Source organism: Suncus etruscus, chromosome 10 (assembly GCF_024139225.1).
Source record: "Suncus etruscus isolate mSunEtr1 chromosome 10, mSunEtr1.pri.cur, whole genome shotgun sequence".
Classification (NCBI taxonomy): domain Eukaryota; kingdom Metazoa; phylum Chordata; class Mammalia; order Eulipotyphla; family Soricidae; genus Suncus; species Suncus etruscus.
In genome coordinates this window covers 87,717,645-87,734,079 of record NC_064857.1, presented here as the reverse complement: position 1 = coordinate 87,734,079, position 16,435 = coordinate 87,717,645, and the positions used below count along the sequence as shown (strand labels likewise).

General features: G+C 42.3%; 1 protein-coding gene across 1 annotated transcript; it reads left to right on the top strand.

Annotated features, from left to right (window-relative positions):
• Positions 1 to 4,829: 4,829 nt before the first annotated feature.
• On the top strand, positions 4,830 to 6,966 carry LCMT2 (leucine carboxyl methyltransferase 2). Its single transcript, XM_049782476.1, has one exon. The coding sequence runs from the start codon at positions 4,830 to 4,832 to the stop codon at positions 6,894 to 6,896; it is 2,067 nt and encodes a 688-aa protein (XP_049638433.1). The 3' UTR covers positions 6,897 to 6,966.
• Positions 6,967 to 16,435: the final 9,469 nt, after the last annotated feature.

The following is a 16,435-nucleotide window of genomic DNA, read 5'->3' as shown; positions in this document are numbered from 1 at the left end:
CCCTACCACTGTGCTATCTCTTTGGCCCCTACAACTTTTCTTTTAATATTTTTTTCTATAATTTCATTACCATTTAGTTGTAACAAGCAATATTATGTAAATAATTTTTTACCTGCCAATGGGCATTTGGGGGAGGGTGCGAAACTGGAGACTATAGTGGAGGAAATATTGTACAGTAGGTAGGATTGGTGTTGGAACATTTTTTTTCTTTTTTTTTTGGTTTTTGGGCCACACCTGGTGACGCTCAGGGGTTAATGTGCTCAGAAATCGCTCCTGGGTTGGGGAACCATATGGGACGCCGGGGGATCAAACTGTGGTTCATCCTAAGCTAGTGTGCAGAAGGCAGATGCCTTACCACTAGCACCACCATTCCGGTCCATGTTGGAACATTTAATGCTAGAAATAACTGCATTATGAGTAACTCTGTAGACCTCAGTGTTTAAATCAACTTTTAATGCCCACTTTTTATTTGTCCATCCTGTCCAAATTACAACCCAGGGGAGCAGATAAATAGTACTGAAGGTAAAAAACTTGCCTTGGGACAACACCAAGTTCTACCTCTGGGACCCCTGAGTCAGAAGTCCTGAGCACCACCAGCCCAAGAACTTAAACAAACCAAAACAAAATAAAAACAAAAACAAAAAAACTTGAACAAACCAAAACCGAAATACTATCCAGAAGAACCTGTTTATGTAACTCTGTAACGTTTTGAATTGCCTGATGGCCCACTTAGAGTTTGATTACCTCCATCTCCTGGATATAAATGTCTTAGTTATGTCCATATGATTATTTTAGTTATAGTCTACTCTATATGCTTTCTCACTAGATTGAGGATCTTCCTTGTAAACAGAAACTGCATCTTCTGTGGTCAAAGTTCTTTTGAAAAAAATTTATATTTTATATTATATTATATTTTTTACTTAGTTGGAGAACTCTTGCACTTTATAGTGACTGAGGAAGCCATTATATTGGACAGATGCACTAACAAGTTTAAACTTTTGTCAGTTTTTTTTTTTTTGGTTAATGTTTTCACTATGTTGGGGCTGGAGTGATAGTACAGCAGGTAGGACCTTGCGCGTGGTCAAACCAGGTTTGACCCCTAGTACCTCGATAGCCCTGCCAGGAGTGAGCCAAAAGTAATCCCTGAGCACTGCTGGGTGTGGCCCCCCAAAAAGAACAAAATCATTTTCTCCTACCTACTACCCACAGCCATTTTAAAATATATATGTATTTATTATTTGGAGGGAGAAGGGTGTTGGGGATGGTCACACCTGACTGTATCCAGGACTTATTCCTGGCTCTGCACTCAGGGACCACTCCTGGCTGGTTTAGGGGACTATATGGTGCTAGGAATCAAAGCCCGTGTCAGTTGTACACAAAGCAAGCACCCTCCTCATTGTGCCATTATGACCGCCTCTGTCATCTTTTAAACTCAAATACAATGACACTATTAAAACTGAATTGGGGGCCCGGAGAGATAGCACAGCGGCATTTGCCTTGCAAGCAGCCGATCCAGGACCAAAGGTGGTTGGTTCGAATCCCGGTGTCCCATATGGTCCCCCATGCCTGCCAGGAGCTATTTCTGAGCAGACAGCTAGGAGTAACCCCTGAGCACTGCCGGGTCTGGCCCAAAAACCAAAAAAAAAAAAAAAAAGAAAAAAAGAAAACTGAATTGGACAGACTTATGTATATGCCCTACATACATATATATCTCAGCCAAAAGCATTGCCTTTAATCTTGTAAATGTCATGAACATCTTTTAAAATTCATAACCTTTCACCTTTCAGATATTCATTGATCATCATGACTTTTGATCCATAATTAAAGAGATACAATCCTTGAACAGCACAGATTTCAATTGTGCACATCAACTTAAACAGATCTTATTGTAAACACATAATGTGAACTCAACAGTATCAACATAGTATATTAATAACAAATACTATATTTACTGTATTTTATCTTCACTATAATTTTGTTTTGGACCACACAAAAGTACTCATGACTTACTCCTGGTTCTGCTCGTAGGGAGCACTCCTGGTAAAGATTGGGGGACTATAAAGGGTGCTGAGGGCCAAACCTGAGTTGGCTACATGCAATGCAAGTGGCCTACCCACATTACTATTGCTCCAGCTCCTTGTTTACTTTTATTGTTGTTTTATTTTGTTTTGGTTTAACATCTCACACCACCGCTCCAGTCCTTATTGTTTTTTTTGTTTTTGGGTTTTTTGGGTTTTTTTTTGGCTTTTGAGTCACACCCGGCAGCGCTCAGGGGTTACTCCTGGCTCTATGCTCAGAAATCGCTCCTGGCAGGCTCAGGGGACCATATGGGATGCCGGGATCCTTCTGCATGCAAGACAAACACCTTACCTCCATGCTATCTCTCTGGCCCCCTTATTGTTGGTTTTTGAGCCACACCCAATACTGCTCAGGGCTTACTCTTGTCTCTGTGCTCTGAGAATCACTCCCAGCAAGCTTGGTTCAGTTGCATGCAAGGCAAGGGCTCAACCCCCATACCATAGCTCTAATTTCCTCCTCCACATCCTCGTTTTCTTAGTAGCATTTTCTTTTCTATAACTTACTTTAAGATAATCTATAAAGTACAGAAATACAAATTATGTATTAATCAACTGTTTTTGTTATCAGCTGTCAACAGCTGGCTTTGAATAATGTTTTGGGGGAGTCAAGTTATACGCAGATTTTCAACTGCTAACTCCCATTTTGCTCAAAGATCAATCTTGATTCAGTATGTAAAATACAAAGGCCTAACTGATCAAAAACAATCATGTTTGGGGCTGGAGTAATAGCACAATGGTAAGGTGTTTGTCTTGCACACTGCCAACACAGGACTGACTTGGTTCGAATCCTGGCATCCCATATGGTGCCACTAACCTGTCAGGAGTAACCCCTGAGCACTGCCGGGGTGTGACCCAAAACAAAACAAACAAAAAAGAACATGTTTGGGATATTTGGAAGGATGGAAAAACAACAACATGCTCTGAGATTCCTTTCACAAAGTACTTGGGGAAAGGCCTTAAGCAACATACTCTATAACCAGAAAACACAACTCCAGAGAATCTCTCTTCAATCTCACTGTAAACTGATCTTATCAAGTACTGCTAATGAGTGCTTGTACAGCTGAACTTCAGGGAAGAGACACAGATGTTACCTGACCTAAAATTAGTGTTTCCAGATAAACAAAGCAAGTTATGATCAAACCAAGCCTATAAATGGTTTTCTCATTTCTCATTGCGATTTGTTTCATGTTTTTCTTACTCCTTTCATAATCATCTCCTACTCTACTACAAAGGGGGGAATCTTTGTAATTGACCTTGGAACAGCTAACCTAAGTCCACAATCAAAAGTTTCAGCTCAGTAATTACATGTAACTCACAGGCTAAAAGTTTTGAATAATCACATAGTCCCTGATCATTTCTTTGTACCAGTGATACCTGCATAAGAAATGTCTGCTATCAAATGTCTCTGGAAAAGTAGAAACTTAATTACATTACGAAGCATGGGGCTGGGGCCCGGAGAGATAGCACAGCGGCGTTTGCCTTGCAAGCAGCCGATCCAGGACCAAAGGTGGTTGGTTCGAATCCCGGTGTCCCATATGGTCCCCCTTGCCTGCCAGGAGCTATTTCTGAGCAGACAGCCAGGAGTAACCCCTGAGCGCCACCGGGTGTACCCCCCACCCCAGGAAAAAGATTTCTTTCCTCCCACATTCCTCTTTAGCTACTGCCCCATCTTTCCTTTCCTTCTGAGCTGAGTTCCTTGAGTGTTAATTTCGATGCTTCCATTTCCTTACCCCTTTGATTCACTGAAATGTGGATTACACGTTTACAGCGCTCTAGAAATCACCTTCCCTAGCACGAGCTCTAAAACGTCCCATCAAGCGGGCGCTGATCACTCACCAAATCTCCATCCTGACTCAGCTGGGGTGTCTCGAGTCCAAAGCTCCTGCTCTTAACTACCTTGCCATACCGCACCCCGATAATCAGAGCTCCCTGGCTTGCATCTCAGGCCGCACAACCACCACATCTCAATGAAAAACCTTGGAATCGAAATAGCTGGGGCCAGAGCGATAGCACAGTGATAGAGCGTTTGTCTTACACACAGCCGACCCGGGACGGGCCCAAGTTCGATCCCCTGCATCCCATATGGTCCCCCGAGCCTGCCAGGAGTAACCTCTAAGCGCTGCCGGGTGTGGCCCCAAAGCAAACAAACAAAAAAACCTAAATAGCACTGGAAGCAGGTGGTGCTTCCCCTAGAAAACTCTGGCCAAATTTTTTTCCTTTTCTCATGAACGTGTTTTCACATCTAAACATCATCCTTCATCATAATAAAGACCATTCAATAAGTAGGAAGAGTCAGCGACAAAAAGAACAACCCCTTTCTCTCGGGTTTCATTCATCAAAGATGGGTCTTTATCTTTCCTCACTTCAGTGTCTAGATCCTGCCGTCCAGGTCGGGTGACCAATTCCCCTCACTCACCTCTTTAAAAATGTGTTTTTTCCAAAAAGAAAATAAAATCTGTTTTGTCAGCATGGGCTAAACTCTACCTAGGATACAGATCTCCCTTTAGGAGGAAGGCTAAGGAAAAGGGGCCGAGCTAGAGGTTCCGCGAACCAGTCCTGAGGGCCACCGGAAGTAAGTCTGGGCACAGACAGGCCGTCTTCCGGTGAAAAGACCGCGTCTTTCTCTATGCTGATTGGCTGAGCGTTCTTCCGGAAGTGACGCAATCGATGGGCGGAAGCGCTCTCCGGAAGAGCGTCGCCAAGCATCTCGCCGCCCTGACGGAAACTCGCCGCTCCGTCGCTCCTATAACCATGGGCGCGCGAAGCCACAGGCGTGGGGCGGGGGCAGTGCAGAGCACCAACGACAGCAGCGCCCTCAGCAAGCGCTCCCTGGCCGCGCGCGGGTACGTGCAAGACGCCTTCGCTCAATTGCTGGTGCCAGGCGCCGGGCGGCGCGCGCCGCTCATCCACCGCGGCTACTACGCACGCGCACGCGCCGTGCAGCACTGCGTGGACGCCTTCCTAGAGCGCATGCGCGCGCTTCCCGGCGCGCCGCGAGTCCAGATTCTGTCACTCGGGGCCGGCTCGGACTCGCTGTATTTTCGCCTCAAAGCCACCGGAAGTCTCGAGCTCGCCGGCGCTGCTGTCTGGGAGGTGGATTTTCCCGAGGTGGCGAGGCGGAAAGCGGCCCGGATTCGGGAGGTGCCGGAGCTGTGCGCGCTCACCGGGCCTCCCGTCAGTCGGGAGCCCCCGTCGGCCCTGTGCTTCCAGAGCTCCGACTACCGCCTCCTGGGCCTGGACCTGCAGCAGCTCGAGCGACTGGATCAAGCCTTGGCCGAAGCGGCCCTGGACGCTGCTGCGCCCACTCTGCTCCTGGCCGAAGCCGTATTAACCTACCTGGAACCCGGCAGCTCCAAGGCGCTCATCACCTGGGCCGCTCAGCGTTTCCCCGATGCCCTTTTCGTGGTCTACGAGCAGATGAGGCCGCAGGACGCCTTTGGCCAAGTCATGCAGCAACACTTTCGCCAGCTGAATTCCCCCCTTCACGGCCTGGACCGCTTTCCCGACGTCGAGGCCCAGCAGCGCCGCTTCCTGCAAGCGGGCTGGACAGCCTGCACGGTTATGGACATGAACGAGTTCTACCACCGCATCCTTCCCACCCAAGAACGTTGCCGCATAGAAAATCTCGAACCTTTCGACGAGTTCGAGGAGTGGCATCTGAAGTGCTCCCACTATTTCATTCTGGCTGCTTCTCAGGGAGACGCACTCTCCCCGGTTATAGTGTTTCCACCCTCTGAGGCTTTTACACCGGTAGACCCTGCTTCCCCTTCAGGGATCTTCCCTGCCAGTTTCGTCACCAGTGATGGCCAGGGCCCAGACCTTAAGAGATTCGGCCATGCCTCAGTGCTTTTGAGCCAGGGCCTTATCCTCAGCACTGGAGGATTCGGAGAGCAGGAGGGGCGGCACTGCCGAGTGAGCAAGTTTCACTTGCTGTCAAGAGACTGTTCCTTGGAGTGGAAAGGCAGCCACATAGGCAGTAGCAGAGCTAGCACTCAGTGGGATGGACGCCTTTATCACACTATGACAAGACTTTCAGACAATCACGTTCTGGTTCTGGGAGGGAGACTGTCCCCAGTAACCCCGGCCCTGCATAGTCTCCACCTTTGTTTTGGTAAGAGTGAGGATAATAGCTGCTTGGACCTAAATGTCACCATATCAAAGGCTGGTCCAGAAGAAGATTCCACCCTGTCTTGTTGGCGACACTCAGCAACAGAAGTGTCATACCAGAATCAGAAATATTTATTTGTATATGGGGGTCGAAGTGTGATGGCACCTGTTTTAAGTGAATGGCATTTCCTGCACATCAGGACAATGACTTGGGTGAAGATCCCGGTGGAAGGGGAAGCCCCTAAAGGTCGGCATTCCCACAGTGCCTGCAGTTGGCAAGGGGGAACCCTTATAGCTGGAGGGCTGGGTGCTTCAGAGGAACCACTGAGCTCTGTATTCTTTCTGAAACCAGTCTCTTCTGGGTTCCTCTGGGAATCAGTAGTCACACAGCCTCCTATTACTCCAAGGTACTCCCACACTGGTCATGTGCTAAATGGGAAGCTTTTACTGGTTGGAGGAGTCTGGATTCATTCCTCCTCAGTTCCTGGAGTGACTGTTATCAACTTGACTACGGGACTGATCTCTGAGTATCATATTGACACAACACATGTACCGTGGCCATTAATGTTGCACAACCATACTAGTGTTCTCCTTCCCGAAGAGCAAAAGATCCTGCTCCTTGGGGGTGGTGGGAACTGCTTTTCCTTTGGCACTTACTTTAACCCACATACAGTGTCATTAGACATTTCTTCCTTAAGTGCTGAACAATAAGTGCTGGACTTTTGATATCTGTTTCTTTGTCCACTAAAGTATACAATAAAGTTTGCACAAATAAGATTTGAACTTCCTACCTACTACTCTTTACATTCCTTTCCTTTCCTTTCTTTTTGTTTCCTTCATTGCCATGATCTAGTGCAAAAAGAAAAGGGTTGTTAAAACGTATTGACAGAAAGATGGTTTTCCACCCTCCCAAAAAATCCAACTAACAACTAGGCCTATTTAAAGAAAATGATCATACAGTTCAAGAGTAGGAATTAGGAACATTTGGATTTCATAAATATTTTATTGGATTTCTTCCTCATATCTAATCCAAATTTATTCATGTATTGATTTATAGTGGCCTTTAGCTCAAGTCATGTGAAACAATTCCACTAAAGATATTGAAGATAAGTAGGTAGGGCCAAGTGCCTTGCAAATGGCCACCTAGATTTGGTTTCTGGTACCACATATTGTACCATGACTCCGCCAAAATGATCCCTGACCTCAGAGCCAGGAGTAAGCCCTGAACCAGAGTTGGGTGTGACTTCAAAACAAACAAAATTCCCACATCTATGCTTTATTATTTGAGATGGTATGTTGGGAAATGTTTCAAATAGAACCTTGGTTTAAAAAAAAAATGACTGCAGTTGAAGAGACATGGTTTTGACCTAATTATGTCTGAAACTTCAACCTAGTTGCGGTTTAATTAAAACATTGTGCAGTGTGGTGCAGCAGAGAACTCTAGGATATCTTTAACAGGACACATTTGTGGGACTTTAATGAAAAATATGCTTTTGTTCTAAGGGGGGTGGTCATCACTGGTTTTATGTTTATTTGGATTTATGTTGGTCAATCAAATGCTGTTAAAACTCATTTTATATGTGGTATAATACCTTGCTTCAGGGCCAGGAATATAGCTCAGCAGTAGTGCACATGTCTTGCATGTGTATGGGTCCAATTCTTTACACTGCAAAATAATAATAAATAATATTTTGCTCTAATTTTACTTTTCACTTTTTACTACGCTCTATGCTCCCAGAGTCTGATCTTTTGGACCCTATAGAAAAGAAAAATTATATTAATAGTCTTCAGTTTCTGGTGAGTTTGACTTGTTAGATGCAACAGAGTAGGATAGATGGGCAGAAGGGGTGAGGCAAGGTATTCCCCAGTTATTTCAACTCTGCAAGTTGAAAACAGCATCATTCTTCTTTCAAAGGCTGTAACTTCTCTCATGTAGTCCTCTCTTAAATACCTCTTGGGGATGGCACGATAGCACAGCCAGTAGGGAGTTTGCCTTGTACATGCCAACTTGGGTTCGATTCCCTGACATCTTCATTAAACTAACCTCAACTGTACCCTTTGAGTGAACTATCTTTCCTAGTATGACTTCTGAGGGCAATGAGCAATCTAACATACTCATTTTTACTGAGAAGTCTTCAAAACCTATATTGTCATTAATTTGTGTATACCTTTCAAAATTCACATTGTAAAAGAGAGTGTAGGGCCCGGAGAGATAGCACACCGGTGTTTGCCTTGCAAGCAGCTGATCCAGGACCAAAGGTGGTTGGTTCGAATCCCGGTGTCCCATATGGTCCCCAGTGCCTGTCAGGAGCTATTTCTGAGCAGACAGCCAGGAGTAACCCCTGAGCACCGCTGGGTGTGCCCCCCCCCAAAAAAAAAAAAGAGTGTAATAGCAGAGCAATAGCATAGAAGGAAGGGTGTTTGCCTTGCACACTGCCAACTGGGTTTGATTCCTCAGCATCCCATATGGTCCCCCAAGCCTGCCAGGAATTATTTCTGAGTGTAGAGTTAGGAGTAATCCTGATAGCTGCTAAGTGTAGCCCAAAAATGAAAGAAAAAAAAAGAAAAGAAAAGAAAAGACAATTCTGGTGTTACTCTATACACTTTGGTATGTTTTTCTACTATTCAATTCTTGAAACTTTGGTAATAACGAGATTCTATAAGTGATTAAATTCTATATGGATTTCGCAAGGTTTACACAATTGTTGCCTCACTTCATCTTCCCTGAGTCTTTGCAAGAATTCTTTTTAGGAAAACAAGAATATGATCAACAGGGAAACATGCTGCTTGTTTCCTATTTCCAAGTTTACAACAGCTTACCTCTGACTTTCAAGATCAGATAAAATAGAACAGTGCTGAAATGAATGTGCTCAACTATAGGGTGGTATCTAATTGCTAAATACATCTTCCATCATGGTTTATCCTACCTAATGTCATTAACCATTGTGATTTCACTACTTGAGGAGTGGGGGACATAGTGGTTGTAGGGGAGATCAAGAGAATGTAAATATGTGCCAGATCTAAATTAGTAGCAGTGATGCCTATTAAGCACTGCCCTGTATGGCACATTATGAGTAATTGGGTTTGTTCTCTCCAGAGAAATTAACCACATTTTCTGTAAGTGATTACCAGATTAACATGCCCTCCACCTCTAACTCTCTACGTGCATCATACTCAGTTAAAGAATTACTAATGTCTTAATCTTTACTCATTAGAGCCATTAGAAGTTTTGTCAGCAATATCTACTCTCTACCTTTGGTATGAATTGGTGCTGGACCCCAGTTTCATAACAGTAATCTGCAGCTGTTAGATATGTGGGCCAGATGGAGAACTGAATTTGTATAATAATTCTTGATTTTCCATGCCACTTCTGCATAAAATTCTTATCATGTGCTCTATAGTAGTAATGAAAAAAATCTTATCATGTGCTCTATAATAGTAATGAAAAATAATCAAAATTAGGCCTTTTCAAAATTTAGCATTCATATTCTTTAAAGCAGAAAAACTAGTTAAGAAAAGAGAATTTCTTTTTTAAATATCTATTCTGTTAGGGTATCAAATGTAGTGTATAGTATTAATGAGGATAGAAGGTTAAAAACAAGAATCACACAGTATATTTATCAACACAAATTGCCTTTTGAATGAAAATATAAAATGTCCCAATTATGTTATTTTTATATTGAAGCCAATCAGATTTAAATTTAAGTATTTTAAGTTTCAGATATTTTCCAAATCAAAAGAACAGAATAACATTTGGCAACTATAAAAAGGAAAAAGAACTAAGAGCCAGAGAGATAGTACCAAAATTAGGGCTCTTGACTTGCATCCCACCAACCCTGGTTTGACTGTTGGCACTGCTAGGAGTCACTTCTGAATACCATTGGGTATGGTCAACACCACCCGACTCCAGACAGAAACTATTACTTTTACTTTTTCTTTGTTCTCCAAAGGCCCAGAACTATTGTCTTCTTGATTGTTTTATGGGTTTTACTATGAATGCCCATTTTTCATCTTTCTATATCTTTAATCCTTACTGATATTAAGAAGTTATACTTATACTAAATGTGTTTTAGTGCCTAGGTATTGCCTTGGTCTTCTCTTTCAATTCAGATCAGTTCTGTTTATTTCATATATATTTTATGATTCCAAATTTAACTGAAAGCAACTTATGTATATTGTGGAGCCCAACTCACATTACACTTTTTGGAAATCATTTTTATGCAGCAACCCAAATGTGATCAATTACTTTCTCTCCCTGTGACAGAGAAGCCTGTGATTTTTTTTTAAGAACCTGGTGAATAAAAGTACAAATTACAAAAGTTAATTTTTAATAATTAGAACATTCAAAAATGTCTAGTGTAACATTAAAACTAAATTAAATCTTTTCTTTGAAGCTTTATTTAAATACTGTGATTTACGAAGTTGTTCATAATACAGTAATTTCAGACATTCAATATTCTAACAACAGTCCCACCATCAGTGTGACTTCCCTCCACCAATGTCTCAAGTTAGCTACCCCCACAGGCACCCAGCCTATTCCTTTAAGCAGGCACAAAATAATTTGCTTTAATTACTTGCTACAATGTAATGGTGTTACTGAAGGGAATAGCTGAGACTCCTGTATATTTTTTCACTAATTGAGCTTTGTGGACCTCTCCACAACTTTCCCAACTAATTTTCTATGGCCAGAGGAGTGCAGACTTCTGCTTTACTTCATGGTCGTGCACATCTCCTACCCAATGAACCCTAGCACAACATGAAGAAAACACCGCACTACAAGCATAACAATGGGGAAACAACACAGGCCAACACGATGCATAGAGAATGAAAATGGTAACTGATAACTCAAAAAGTCCCACTTATTTGGCCTTTCAGATAAGAAATTTAGAAAAGAAATATGGAGGATGTTCATAGAACTCAAAGAAAGCATGGGTTGAGCTGAATGAACTACAAATAAGAATCAAGAGGATATGAAAATAGGAATAAAAAAATCCAAACTGAAATAACAAGTCTGAAAAACTGGAACAAAATAAAAACCTCATAGGAAAGCCTCTCCAACAGAGTAACAGCACCTGAGGATCAAATCAGTGAGCTGAAAGATAAGATGCATAACAACTCCTTTCAACAGAAGAGATAGGAAAAGAGCCTAGACACAAAACATCAGAAAATGGAAAAATCCTCCAAAAATGTGAACAGGTGAAAATAGAAGTCCTCTTTTGTTTTGTTTTGTTTTGGTTTGGTTTGTTTTGGTTTGGGCCACACTCGGTGATGCTCAGGGGTTACTCTTGGCTATGCGCTCAGAAATCCTTCCTGGCTTGGGGGACCATGGGACAACGGGAGATCAAACTGCTGTTCCTCCTAGGTCAGCGCATGCAAGGCAAATGCCCTACCACTTACATCACTGCCCTGCCCTAAAAATAGAAGTCTTTGATAAATTTAATAGAAACAACATAAGAATCATTGGAGTCCCAGAAACCCAGGAATAAAATCCCAGAAAGATTCACCAGTCAAGGACATCATTGCAAAGAAACTTTCAGAGCTAAAGAGTGCATGCAACCAAATCCTGTATGTTTAAAGAGTACCAGCTAAAGGAGACCCAAAGAAAAGCACCCCAAGACAAATCCTAGTTACAATGACGACTTTCACAGATAAGGATAGAATACTGAAAGCAGCAAAATCAAAAAGGGAAATTACATTCAAAGGGTCATTCTTAATATTTACAGCAGATCTGTCACAAGAAACCCTCAAGGCCAGAAGGCAGTGGTAAGATATAATTACAAAACTCAATGAGGGGGCTGTAGAGATAGCACAGTGGCAGGGTGTTTGCCTTGCATGCAGCCAATCCAGGACAGAAGGTGGTTTGAGTTCTAGCATCCAATATGGTCCCCTGTGCTTACCAGGAGTGATTTCTTTTTGCTATTAATTTTTAAAAGCAATTAATTTATTAATTGGTTGGTTTTTGAGCCACATCCAGCAATGCTCAGGAGTCACTCCTGACTGCTCAGAAATTGCTCCTTGCAACTTCAGGGGATCATATGCGATGCCGAGAATTAAACTGGGTTTGTCCTGGGTGGGCCACATGCAAGCAAAATGCCTGCATGCAAGTAAAATGCTGTGCTATCTCTCTGGCCCTTACAGGAGCAATTTCTGAATACAGAGCTGAGAGAATCTCCTGAGTCCTGCTGGGTGTGACCCAAAAACCAAACCAAACAAACAAAAACAATCTCAATGAAATGAATGTTTTGCCTAGAATACTGCACTCAGTCAGACTCACATTCAGGTTTGAAGGAAGTATACATACTTTCATGAATAAATAGCAGCTCAGATATTTTACAAACTAAAAAGCAGCCTTAAAAGAAAAATTGAAAGTCTACTTTAAGATAGGACATACCAAGAGACACATAACCAAAGTCCTACATAAAGATGACACTAAATCCCATGACAATTATCTCTTTCAATGTCAATAGACTAAATGCACAGAGTGGCAAAATGGATCAAAAAGCCAAATCTAACATTCTGCTGCCTACAAAAAACACACCTTAATAATCAGAACTAACATAGACTCAAAATCAAAGGTTGGAGGAAAATCATCAAAAAAATGCCTGTAAAAAAGCTGGAATGGCCATATTAATATCAGACGACACAAATTTTAGACTTAGGAAAGTCATAAGGGATAAAGATGGACATTTTGTACTTATCAAGAGATATATACAACAGGAAGAATTCACACTCCTAAACATATATGTGCCCAATGAGGGACCAGAAAAATATGTAATAAAATTGTTAACAAATCTAAAAAAAGGGGCCGGGTAGGTGGCGCTGGAGGTAAGGTGTCTGCCTTGCAAGCGCTAGCCAAGGAAGGACCGCGGTTCGATCCCCCGGCGTCCCATATGGTCCCCCCAAGCCAGGGGCAATTTCTGAGCACATAGCCAGGAGTAACTCCTGAGCGCCAAACGGGTGTGGCCCAAAAACCAAAAACCAAAAACAACAACAAAAAAAGAAGCTTCAAAACAAATCTAAAAAAATATATCAATAGCAACACAATAATAGTGGGACACCTCAACACTGCCCTTTCACCCCTTTGATAGGTCAACCAGCCTGAAATCCAGTAAGAATATACTAGCTCTTAAAGGAGAAATGGAAGAAAGCAGCCTAGTAGACATATATAAGGCAATCCACACCTAGAAAACTGGATAGCATAGTGGTAGGGCATTTGCCTTGCACACAGCCAACCCAAGACAGACCGGGGTTCGATCCCTGGCATCCCATATGGTCCCCACAAACCTGCCAGGAGCGATTTCTGAGTGCAGAGCCAGGAGTAACCCCTGAGCATAGTCAGGTGTGGCCCCAAAACAAAACAAAATAAAAATACTTGTTGACTAGAGATTCAAGCCAATTCTGCTTCCCCCATTCAAATGCAGATGTCAACATTTCTTCAATTATTTCTATATTCATGCATGATATTGTTTTTTAATTTCTCTATGAAAGAGTTATTTTATTTTGTTGTTCTTTTTCTTCCTTCTGTTTTTTCTTTCTTTCTCTTTCTCTCCTTCGTTCCTTCGTTCCTTCCTTCCTTCTTCCTTCCTTCCTTCTTCTTTTCTTGCTTGCTTGCTTGCTTGCCACACTTAATGGTGCTGGGCTTAATTTTGCTTTGCAGTCAGGAATCACTCCTGGTGAGCTCAGGGGTCCATATGAGGTACCGGGGACATAATCTGGGTTGGCTGGGTGCAAGATAAGTGATCTACCCACTATAATATCTCTTCAGTTCCAAGAGTTTTTCTTTTTTGATTCAACTGACTTAACATATGTACAAGTGATAAACTTACTGGTATTTTCTATGGACTTTACCGAATAGATCTGTAACTTCTCCCTGGTTGTAATTTCCAGTTGCTCTTCATTCCCTTTTGCTCAACAGTGCATCATGATTACTTCATATCCTTCAGAAATGAATTAACTTTGCCAAAAGGCTAATGACAGGAAGGAGGAACTCACAATTGAATGTGGTCATGAGCACGTTTATACATAGGATTGTCCTAGAATATTATGATGCTTCACTGGGCATGACTTGGTGTATCAACCTCAAAATAAGTTTAATAGAAGTAGAGGGAAGACCTAGCCCTAGTTATTTATGTGAAATCATTTGCCACCTAATTGACAGAATAAGGCTGGGTAATAAGAATAATTTTAAAGGCGCCAGAGTGATAGTAAAATGGGTAGGGTGCTTTCCTGGCACATGACCAACTCAGGTTTAATCCTGAGAATCCCAAATTGTTTGTTCCCTTAACCCACCAGGAGTGATTCCTGAGTGCAGAGCCAGAAGTAACTCCTGAACACCACTGGATGTATTCCAAAAGACAAAAAAATAAAAAGTAATTTTGGAAATATTTGACAAATTTTTTTCTTTCTTTCCTTGTTTTTTTTTTGTCCATATTTTTAGGCTTTTATGAAGTCAGACTACTCTCTGACTCATATTTCAGTTAATTATTTCAGAAAAAGTTATCAAAGCTGATATTTCCTTTTATGGTTACATCAGCAACAAAATATTTGGTGGAAAAAATACCACCTTACCTCAAAAGAAAAAGAAACCACAATTAAAAAGGCTGAGTCTAGACTTTAATACCCTAAATTTATATTGGGAAAATTGAACCTGGTAGCATATTTTTATTTCCAGTGCCTGACACATGATAAATATCACACTAATGTATAGATGATTAATTTGGGTTAAGATATGGATAGTTAGTTGTAGTATTAGATTAAAGATTATCACCAAAACAGAAAATTAAAAAATAGTATAAAGCATAGCAATTTGGGCCGGGAAGGTGGCGCTAGAGGTAAGGTGTCTGCCTTGCAAGCGCTAGCATAGGATGGATCAAGGTTCAATCCCCCGGCGTCCCATATGGTCCCCCAAGCCAGGAGCGATTTCTGAGCGCATAGCCAGGAGTAACCCCTGAGTGTCAAACGGGTGTGGCCCCAAAACAAAACAAAAAACAAAAAACAAAAAAAAAAACACAAAGCATAGCAATTTAAAAATTGTTTTATTTTGGGGGCCAGGTGGTGGCGCTAAAGGTAAGGTGCCTGCCTTGCCTGCGCTAGCCTTGGACGAACCGCGGTTCGATCCCCCGGTGTCCCATATGGTCCCCCAAGCCAGGAGCAACTTCTGAGCACATAGCCAGAAGTAACCCCTGAGCATTACCGGGTGTGGCCCAAAAATAAAAAAAAATTGTTTTATTTTGGTACCAAAATAGATAATGACTCAAAAGAGCAAAGAATTCAGGAACAGATTGTCTGGTAAGAATAAGGTGACAGGGCTGGAGCAATAGTACAATAGGAAGGGCATTTGTTTTACATGCAGCCAACCCAGGTTGGATTCCCAGCATCCCATATGGTCCCTTGTGCATCACCAGAGAATGACACCTCAGTACAGAGTCAGGAGTAACCCCTGAGCACCACTGTGTGTGGCCCCAAAACAAAACTAACCAACCAAGAAATAAATTAAATAAAAAGAATAACCTTAGAGGCCAGAATGAAATCTGCATTTCATATTGTCTTCTGAGCCGAGCAGAATTGATTCTTGAGTTAAGAACCAGAAATTCGGGGCCGGAGAGATAGCATAGAGGTAGGGCATTTGCCTTGCATGCAGAAGGACAGTGGTTCGAATCCCGGCATCCCATATGGTCCCCGAGCTTGCCAGGAGCGATTTCTGAGCATAGAACCAGGAGTATCCCCTGAGCACTGCTGGGTGTGACACCCCCCCCCAAAAAAAAAAAACCAACAACCAAAAAACCAGAAATCCGTATGCACTTACAAGTGGACCAAAAAAAAAAAAAAAGTGAATCTGTCTCTGGGCTAGAGAGACACTATAGTAGGTAGGGTGCTTGCATGCGACTGATTTGAGTTTGATCTTTGACATCCCATATGGTTCTTCACACACTCAAGGGAGATTTCTGACTGCAGAGCCAGGAGTAAGTCCTGAGCACCACCAGGTTTGGCCTAAAAACAAACATTTTATTTTATTTTATTTTTATTTTTATAATTATCTTTATTTAAACACTGTGATTACAAACATGATTATAGTTGTATGATTACAGTCATGTAAAGAACACCCCCCTTCACAAGTTCAACATTCCCACCACTAATTTCCCAGGTGTCCCTCCTCTCCAGCTCCCCACACCTGTACTCGAGACAGGTTTTCTACTTCCCTCATTCATTCACATTGTTATGATAGTTTTCAGTGTAGTCATCTCTCCAAC

Excerpts from the sequence above, each read along its gene's own strand:
- LCMT2 (XM_049782476.1), top strand. The coding sequence starts at position 4,830 with ATGGGCGCGCGAAGCCACAGGCGTGGGGCGGGGGCAGTGCAGAGCACC.